Consider the following 10,013-nt stretch of genomic DNA (forward strand, 5'->3'; position numbering starts at 1 on the left):
TTCCATCAGGGCCTCTTAAACATTGGAAACAAGAACCCCTTCAGAGATTTCAACTTGAGAAAGAAACCAAAAGCCAGAAACATCTGAAAATGAACAAACATCTTGTAGCAACGTTCAGATCGATGGCTGTTTATTTTCAAACGAATGATTCACGTTCAATCACACTGCTGCTGATGTTCCACAGGCTCAGTGACGAGGTTTGTGAATATCCAGAAATGCTTCAGGTTTCCAGAACAAAAGTTAAGTGTCTTTCCAAACAACTGCAATTAACAAAAATAATTAAACAATATTTTATTTATTTTTACATAATACCATTATATAAAAGTCATGTGATCTTGGTACCTAACCCTCCTAAAAGACACATGTCGGGTCACAGGGACACATTTACTGGTACTTCACGACACCTTCAAACGCTTTCAATCACATTTATAACGCATCAATGTTCTGAGCCTTTTGTTTTAACTCCAGTGTTTCATAATGCGGCAGCTGTTTCTGCACTGATGCAGGACTTCAGCAAAACAACGGCAACCAAAACACAGGCACTTTCAGTCTGTGAATAATAATGAGTTTCAGGCCAGTAAACAGGACAGCCACGTGTTACTCAACGCTTTCATATCTCGCAAAGGTTTGATTTCCTGCGACGTATTCTACAATTCAGCAGATTTATGACCAGTGTTATGTTAGCTGGCTGGATGACAGAGATGAGCTGCTCACAATGACCTGTGGCAGTCTTGAAAGCATCACTGATGTTGATTACCCAATCAGTAAATGTTTTGCATCATATAAAATCGTATTCAAGCAAAAGTGCATTACATTATAAAGCCTGCAAAATTGAACTGGTGAAGAGAACTTTACATGTCAATAAAAACAGAAATATTACTGGTAAATATAAAATTGAATTAAAATCACTGTGTGAGCTCTTACTTGTTCATGAGGTCAAAGCCCTGGTCGGACAGCAGCGCTCGAGCGCTTGCGCGGGTTGTTGTAAGGATATTCTGTGAAAGTCATCTTCTTCACCGCAGGCAGCTCGCTGTATCCCGGCCAGATCTTCTCACTGGGAGAGCCCAAGTCCTACACACACACACACACACACACACACACACACACACACACACAGGAAGAGAGACTGTGAACATGTGAAAAATCAAAAACCAAGGCCATGTCATGTCGTGTCCTCCAGTACATTCCATGTTTAAAGTGACCATATTATACTTCTAATAAGTTCAATATTCTATTTTTGGTCTGCAAGACAACATTTCACATGATTTAAAGTTCAAAACACATGATTTGTCTCAGTGCATTGCTGCGGTGCCTCTTTTCACCCTGCTTTTCTGAAAAACTCAGCTCTGATTGGTCAGCGGGCCCAGTCTGTTGTTACTGATCAAACGCTTAAAGCGTGTGCTGGAAATTTAGCACCTCTTCCCATTATTGTGCTTCAGCTCCCAAGGCTTCATAAGCAGTACTGTAAACCTACAGTAAACTATGGCGTTGCAACTGGAAGTATGTGTTTGGCCCTTTCAGAGAAGAAAACACTGCCTCCTCAACAGTAAAACCACTTGACCAACTGTTCTTTACATGAATCCACACCCACACTACAATAATTTTATTGGTGATCGCTTTGTGACATTACAAAGCGATCACCAATAAAAATTATTTTATATAATTTCCGTTGGATGATTTTTGATGCACACCAGCTGTGCTTATCTCACTTATACAGTCATCACTCACCAGCATGGACAAGTTAAAGCGGTCATTAAAGTATGGAGCAACAAAATTAGGTAAGTTATTGGATCTACAGGTTATTAGATCTAGAATTCTGAAGTGAAATCAATTAATGTAGTAAGATTACATTTATTTGAATGAATGAGCAAGAGACGCATTTGAATTACCTGTCTGTGCAGCCTCTCTATAAAAGTAAAACTGAGTTTAATTAAAAAACAGCGACATGATCACCTTGCTGAAAAATATAATGTAGCTTTTAGTAGCAAAGATATTTCATTTATAAAATTCTTGAGACAGCGGCTCAAAACAAGTTTCTGTGCTCCTGAATGTTTCTGTGTGCGCAATCGCTTAGCTTCTTTATTTAGGTGGAACTTTATATAGATGAGTTTTTGTACGAGTGCATACAAGCATCATCTGCTTCATAATTTGGCATTAAAAAAAGTTATCTTTGTGGGGAAACGCGTCACCCTCGCATTGTGATGTCTTGGAATTCCAGCATGGATACATGTGTCCAGAACGGATGTTTCTCAGATTTAAAACCACATTTGGAAGTGGCTCAGGACGGATAAAAAAAAAAAAAGGATCTTGTGCAGATTGTTTTTACACATATGCAACAATATCTGATTAGTGTTGAATGGGAGTATAAAAAAAAAAAAAATCTGATTTTTTTTTGTGCTAGTGTAAATGCACCCTATTAGGTTGGATATCATTTTGCTAAATTTCTGCATACTTCATACTAACAGTGACTTTTTTTTCTCCTTTTTTAAAACCATGTCAGCTTCTATGGCTATGTTCCTGGTGAGAGACAGGTTTAGTTATTCATATTAAAACTAAGATGTTTAAGAGTCATTTTATTTAAAAACTTAAAACTATATTTGGATTTACTTGATTAAAAACCTTTTCAAAAGTATCAATCGAATAAAACAAGTTTCTCACAAGAGTAGTTTTGATTGGTTCAAGCCAGTACTGGCTCTTATAATCAGGTCAAAAACTGGGTCAATACCACAGTCCTCACTGACACTGACAGACATTATCAATTATCCATCTGCATACAGCTAAACTAACTATGGAAAGATCTGTAAATGAGTAATGGACTTATGAAGTGATTCCTCCTGATGAGCTGATAATATTGCTTAAAAAAAAAAGTTTTTGACTCCCAGACATTCAGGATGTGATAAAGCATACCTTAAAAATCTTGTTGATTTGATCAATCTCCGATTTGCCAGGGAATAAAGGTTTCTGTGTGAGGAGTTCTCCAAATATACAGCCGACCGACCACATGTCCACAGCTGTGGAGTATTCCTGAGAGAAGGAAACACGAGCGTGACTCAAACAAGCTGACATGACTGTAAAACACGAGGTTATCGACAGCCCAGTGAGCAACCACTAAAACAGAGCATGAGCAAGATCAACTGTCCACCATTATCACCAGTTTGACATTCAGTCATTTAGCAGACGCTTTTATCTAAAGCAACTTTCAAATGAGGACAATAGAAGCAATCAAAATCAACAAAAGAGCAATGATATGCAAGTGCTATAACAAGTCTCAGTTAGCTTAATGCAGTACCAGCAAGTTTTTTTTGTTAATTATATAATAGATAAAAAGAAAACATAGAATAGAAAAAAAAAGAGAAAGCTAGTGTTTTGCTCTGCTTTCCACTGAGCAGTTCGGTACAGTATGGCATGCAATTACGTCCGTTTCCATTGTCAGAAGTTGTGAATGGTACCAAAATATCCATACCGCATCACAAAAAAATAACGGTGTATTTTAGCATTTTATATTTTCACACAGACAATAGCTGCTTTCTCAATATGCGTTCTTGTGGACTTGTGAAACGTCATTGCCCAAAACCCGCGTAATTTTCAAAATATTACTGTTAGTGTGTCATGAAATGTAGTTAAGAGTTTTTCAGGCGAGAATGTAGTTGTTTAAAACTCAAATCTGTGGTTTATTTATAAAGATAGCGCCTATTTGGTAAGTTTGCGATGCTGATTTCAGAGCTCCAGGCGGTCAGCGGGCGCTCAGCGCTCATGTATCCGCCTCCAGCAGCCTTCGCTCGGCTAGTCCTTCTGACATCTGCCGCTGGCTCTGATGTGTCTGTAGTGATTAAACATGATACAATTCGCTTTGGGTATATTTAACAGGCATTCGTGCTCTCATGGATCCATTATTTATTCCTGGTCGTATCATTTTGGCTGAGCACAAAGTTGTGTTTAACTTATATTAGGGGTGTCAACGTTAACGCATGTGATTAATCAAAAATTTTTAACGCGTCTATTTTTTAGCGCAAATTAATCGCTTGATAAGGTTTGACCCCAACTTCTTCCCGCCATCGCAGCGCCGGAAGGTTATCTATCATTGTGTGATGAGGGTACAGCGAACCAGTGTTGCCAGGGTAACGGCACAAGTGGGCTATTTTGAAAATACAGTCGTGGGGAAAAAATTACGGAGCCGTGGTTTGCGGTTTTTTGGGCTACTTTTATAATGTATGCGCCCAAAGTGTATATAGACAAATAAAATTTAAATAGATCCTTTTACTAATGTGTATTATACTTGGAATGTATCCTGGCAACTTAAGAACGGAGAGGCGGTTGTAGCATCACAAACAACGTGAGTTTCAGCAGAGCAGCAGAAATAAACATGACAACAGCCACTATAGATTATATAAGATAATAAACACACGATTACGATAGATATGTCTGTTTGTGATTTTCTTGAGTGAATGTGTACATCTATGCTAATTTGTGCAGTGATATAAAAGGCTATAAATAGCATATTTTAACAACAGTAAACGACCAAATTCCACATGTGATCGCAAAGGAAGTTATTACAAACACTGATGGTGGTTTGAAGTGAGTTCTGAGTAAAAGTGTACTATTAATCTCATAAATTGTCTTATGTAGCATGATGCTAATGTTTGCTCTAATGCAGCTGCAGAACAGGTCCAATTCTTCTTCATAATGCATTTTGTCATAATACTTCACATAAGGTCGCAAGAAAATGTTTTGTTGTATTTAGAAATACTTTTGATAATAGTTGGGTAAATGTATACTGGGATTGAAGCGATGTGGCTTGGTAAACGTTTTATTGCCAGTTTAAAGGCTGATAATGGCTGAATAAAACAAAAGAATAATGATAAAAGAATAATAAGGATTATGTCTCATACCTGACTGAAGTGTGAAAGATTCTGTTTCCTTAAACTAGTTTGTCATGCATTTCTTTTTCAACACATTTACAGGTAAATCCTAGTATTTTAAATTTGCAATTAATCATGATTAATCACAGTCCGCGACTGTGATTAACACGATTACATTTTTTAATCAATTGACAGCACTACTTTATATATTTATTTTGAACTTTACCGTAGTACAGCGCTGACTTTGTAGCATACGCTTGACTGAATTGTTTGCTTTTGTCTTTATTTCTTCTAATATAAGCCTCTTATACTTTGTACTTATACTTTTATAATTGACTTCTTGTTCATTAAAACTGACATTTAACAAAAAGAGGTAGAGTTGTGCTTATTGTCACGTTTTATCGTCTATTTTCCCGCATACACCACATCTATCAAGTAAGGGTACTGTTGGCGGTGGAAACGCAAGCCTGATCAGGGTGTTCGGTCCCGAACCGTACCGTACTGTACTGTACTGACCCGCATCGCTCAGTGGAAACCAGCCATTAGAGTTTATAAAGTTTTAAGAATCTACATTTTTCTTAAACTAACGCATCGCTTGGCTTCAGAAGCCCTTTATTAACACCCCGGAGCCGTGTGGAGTAGTTTTATGATGGATGGATACACTTTTTAGATTCAGAAACAGGGGCACCATTCACTGCAATTATACAGATTGGAGCAGACAGGACAGTGTGGAATATAGCTCGAATGTGTTCGTCTGAAAGAGGAATGTCAGACACGTCTAGGATGCCCTGAGGGAGAGTAAATCTTTGGGTAATTTTTGGGTGAACTATCCCTTTAAAGGGTCATGTTTTGTTTTTATAAAAAGAAAACAAATAGATAAAAGAACTAGAATAGAGAGTTAGAAAAGTGAGAAAAGTGAGGTCTGTTCTCACTTTGAGCTTCTGTGTTCAATGTATTTGATGTGCACTTTTGTAATGATCTCTCATTCATTTATCTGCCATCTGAGGCGTTGTCCTGTTCCTATGGGTGGCTTCGGATTTGACTGGTAGACTGATTTTTACCTTTATGGGCATTTTAACATTTATAAGGCCAATTTTTGGGAGTGAGTCATTGAGTTACTCATTCAAACGTCTGATCGATTCACTAACGAAACACCATCATGAGTTGCTCAGAGACACAAAACAGTTCTGCTGTGGCTTTGTTTGAAACTATTTTCATTGGTGAAATACAACAAAACAGGAATTTCGTCTAAAATGTAAGTCGCTTCACATTAACTTGTTTTTTGAACTGTTGTATAAAATCAATAGGCGTGTTCGACTTTTGACCATTCTGCACAGCGCCGCTTAAAGTCGAACGCACCTAATATCACATTTGCAATCATGCTGATATTTAGAGAAAACTGCACTCTTTGTGTGATATCAACTATATCAGATGATATAAAAGACATTTTATGCCCCATTTTTGGGCGTTTTGCTATATCTTGAATTTGGAAGAGCATTTTAATAGACAATCACACAGTGAATGCGTGAACTCTGAATGCAGTAGTCTAACCTATATCATGTATATGTGCACACACTCTGGGTGTGTTTTTGCGATATATTTGATAATGTTAGATCGCACAGTTAAACTATATTATCGTAGATGATATACTGCACACTCATAATCTGTACACAAATGAACACTTCTTCAGAATGATTATTTTTGAGTGCCTGAACACTGGCTCCACAAACATCATGGGCAGTGTTATCCACTGACCTTTGCCCCCAGCAGCAGATCAGGTGAGCGGTACCACAGTGTGACCACCACAGGTGTGTAGGGCTTGAGAGGAGAGCCGTACTCGAGCCAAACCAAAGTCTCCAATCTACAAAACACAGTCAAATCTTAGTTAATATTCCAAATCACACATAAGTAATACGACACATGGCGCTCTACTTTTGTGTCCTTAAACGCTTGTTTTTTGTGTCGACAGCTTATAAAAACGTAGTTCTGGGTTTTTAGCTTGTTTACTGCACACCTCGTCACACAGCAGCTTTTAGACATTGTTCTGTTTTTTGTTATAAGTCAGAAATGACAAGGAGGCAGATTTCCGCAATACAAAGTCAATGGAGAGCTGGTGTGGGCGTGGTTTTAAGATTATGTGATATTCATCTGATTAATCTGTCTCTGTCTCTATTCATATAACACACTGCGCAGCTGATTATACAAACAAGCTGTTATGTGTAACCCGTGAATTCAGGGGATGATGACTGACCTTTAGAATGCCTTTGTGACTCAGCAGCAGGTTGGAGGTCTTCAGGTCACGATGAAGGATCCAGTTATCATGGAGATGACGGACACCTCTCAGCAGCTGAATCATCAGTGTTTTGACTTCACCTGCACAGGAAACAGAAGTAATGCGAGTGAAGCGCCTGATTATGGCAAGGATGAATAATTCAGTATGCTTTAGTGCGGTCAGGGTCGCACCGGGCAGGAAGGGCTGTTTCATGGTCTCCATTAGACTCTTCAGATCATGCTCCACGTAATTCATCACAATGTAGATTTTATCCATATTACTGCCCACGACGATCTCCTACAGAGCATGAAAGCACAAGCAGGAGAGATTCAGTGACAGCGAAACACACCATTAATGGGAAACCATGAAAACAGGAAATAATCTAAAATAATTAGTGGTCACTCAAAGCAGGTTCACTTTAAATGAAGATGTTAAGTATGTATAAGCTATTAAATAATTAAACCCACCAAAAGTGAAAATCAGGGTTTCAGCAGGTTTTATGAATTTAAGATTTTAAGATTTTAAACTGAAGGGAATGCAAGAATCAGTATGGTCTCTAAATGTAAATGTCTTGCATTAGCAATGAAAGCACAACTTGCAACAGATCTCCATTACTTTTTAACCAATTAAAAATGTATTATTTTCAAAAGTTGCATGCAGCGCAAATTAAATCAATATACATTCACTTGAGAAACAAAAGGACACGTCTTGTTTTCTGAGAAACTGATCAAATTATGTTTTATGATTAAAAACAAGAACAAATATCTGCCAATGGTTTCAGAAAAATTGGCTTAATTCAAAGGGAAATTTTCATGATATTTGTTAAGCATGAACTCATTTTCACTAATCATGCTTTGCATGCACAATTTAATGCCCTGACTTTATCAATTTCAGACTTTCTGCTCTTTCTAAGGCCTTAAATTGTGGAAGGGCAAATTAAAACTTTATGGAAACCCTGACCAGAGATATTTTTACACAGCTGTGGGTTTACAGTAGAGGCTAGAGTGTTTCTGACCCGGACGGTGACGATGTTGGGGTGCTGGGCCTTCAGGATGGTGTTGATCTCTCTGAGGGAGGTGATGGGAAAGCCCTCCTTCTCTTTCTCCATCTTCAGTCGTTTCAGGGCCACGATTTCATCCGTCTTCTTGTCTTTGGCTCTGTAGACGACGCCATAAGTGCCTTCTTCAATGCGGTTCAAGCACTGGAACTCCTCCACGCTCCGCAGCCCCACACACAGCGGGACATCAGGTCACACACCTGCGCTGGACTGATGCGTAAGCAGCAGGTATGTCACAATCCTTGATATAATATCAAACCGCTTGAGACATCCACGGTTCAATACACGCTTGAATTGCAGTTTTCGGTTTTATTTCTCTCAAAATTGGCTGTGTGTCCGTGAGTTCACGTGCTGAGATAAGGAGATGATGAGCATCTTCCCTTGTAATGACATGCAATGATCAGCCTTTCTAAAGCTGTTGTCCAACAAAAGAGAACAATATAACTTTTACTTCACAACATTAGTTGAGTGTTTGAAATAACTTCCTTTTGTGATCTGATGTGGCTTCATATCACAGAAGGAGGCAGAACATATTAGGAATGCACCGATAGGATTTTGTGGGCCGATACCGATATTAACAAACAACTATTGGCGATTCCGATATTGGTCAATTGCATAAGGCAGGGCTTAAAAACTTTTCGATTGGTTCACTTGAGCAGAAATGGCATTTAAAAGTTTCTGTTCCTGTTCCTCTTTATTATTGCCATTCCAAAACCAGTTTGAGTAGAAAAATACCAGTTAATAATATTTATTTTTACCTTTTCTGTGTCAATTATTATTATTATTATTATTATTATTATTATTATTATTATTATTATTATTATACAGCATTTTCTTTACTCAAAAAAAAAAAAAAAGTTTGCAGCATCGATAAAAAACCCTATTCCTATAAGCGTTTTGAGAGGAAAAACAGCCTAAATTAGTAGTCTGTACGTCACATTTTATCATTTCATTCAGAAATAATGTAGGTTAAAATACCAGTAAATAAAGCAAAATATTTACAGACACCACAATTATATGAGGCACCGTAGGGCTTAAATCAAACTTCACTCACGAAAACATACGAGACACTTGCATACACATATGAAACAGTCACACGTATACTAAGTGCTCAAACAAATATACCGGTATATGAAATGCATGCATGCACACACACACACACACACAAACTCTCCGCGCAGACACTTATGAGACTCACACAAACAAACTCTCCGCGCACATGAGACCCGAACAAACAAACACAAACTCTCCGCGCATATACACATATGAGACGCGAACAAACACTCAAACTCTCCGTGCGCATACACGGAACTCAACAGACATACAACTGATTGTCTCCATAAAGTTAATTAATAAACCATCGGTATCGGCCCTTTTCATGCCATTTCCGATATGCCGATGGCTTTAAAATCAAAAATCGGCAGATAAATATCAGTGGCCGATATATCGGTGCATCCCTAGAAAATATATTTATCTTGTAATAAATGTCGATTAGAAATAGCTTACAAATATACTTAATCATTATGAAAACACCAGAGATGGCTTGAAGAACACCAGTAAACCATTTATTGTCGCGCAGTGTTTATTGTCCTTACATGTCATAATTTCAAACGTTTAACGTTATATCTTTTTTTTTATTCAGTTACAGCAATGTCTTTATCCATATTAGGGATTTCCTGGAATGTCATCAGTGTTACTTCTGTGATGCATATGTGGATTTTCTGCACGAGAGCGCCCTCTGGCATCCAGTAAGAATGAAACATTACATGTGTTTATAGCGCTCAATAATGGCCGATCCATCCCATTTTAGGTAAAAATCTAAGTA

At 37.9% G+C, this 10,013-nt stretch overlaps 1 protein-coding gene across 1 annotated transcript; it reads right to left on the minus strand.

The window, feature by feature from the left end:
- Positions 1 to 921: 921 nt before the first annotated feature.
- Positions 922 to 8,347, minus strand: LOC131535033 (cyclin-dependent kinase 11B-like). The gene is given in 7 exon segments (XM_058768161.1): positions 922 to 1,071; positions 2,908 to 3,024; positions 6,615 to 6,696; positions 6,698 to 6,720; positions 7,111 to 7,232; positions 7,323 to 7,428; positions 8,147 to 8,347. Coding segments are annotated over 7 exon segments (678 nt in total). The 5' UTR covers positions 8,240 to 8,347; the 3' UTR covers positions 922 to 936.
- Positions 8,348 to 10,013: the final 1,666 nt, after the last annotated feature.

The sequence above is a fragment of the Onychostoma macrolepis genome, unplaced genomic scaffold (assembly GCF_012432095.1).
Source record: "Onychostoma macrolepis isolate SWU-2019 unplaced genomic scaffold, ASM1243209v1 Scaffold110, whole genome shotgun sequence".
NCBI classification, from domain to species: Eukaryota; Metazoa; Chordata; class Actinopteri; order Cypriniformes; family Cyprinidae; genus Onychostoma; species Onychostoma macrolepis.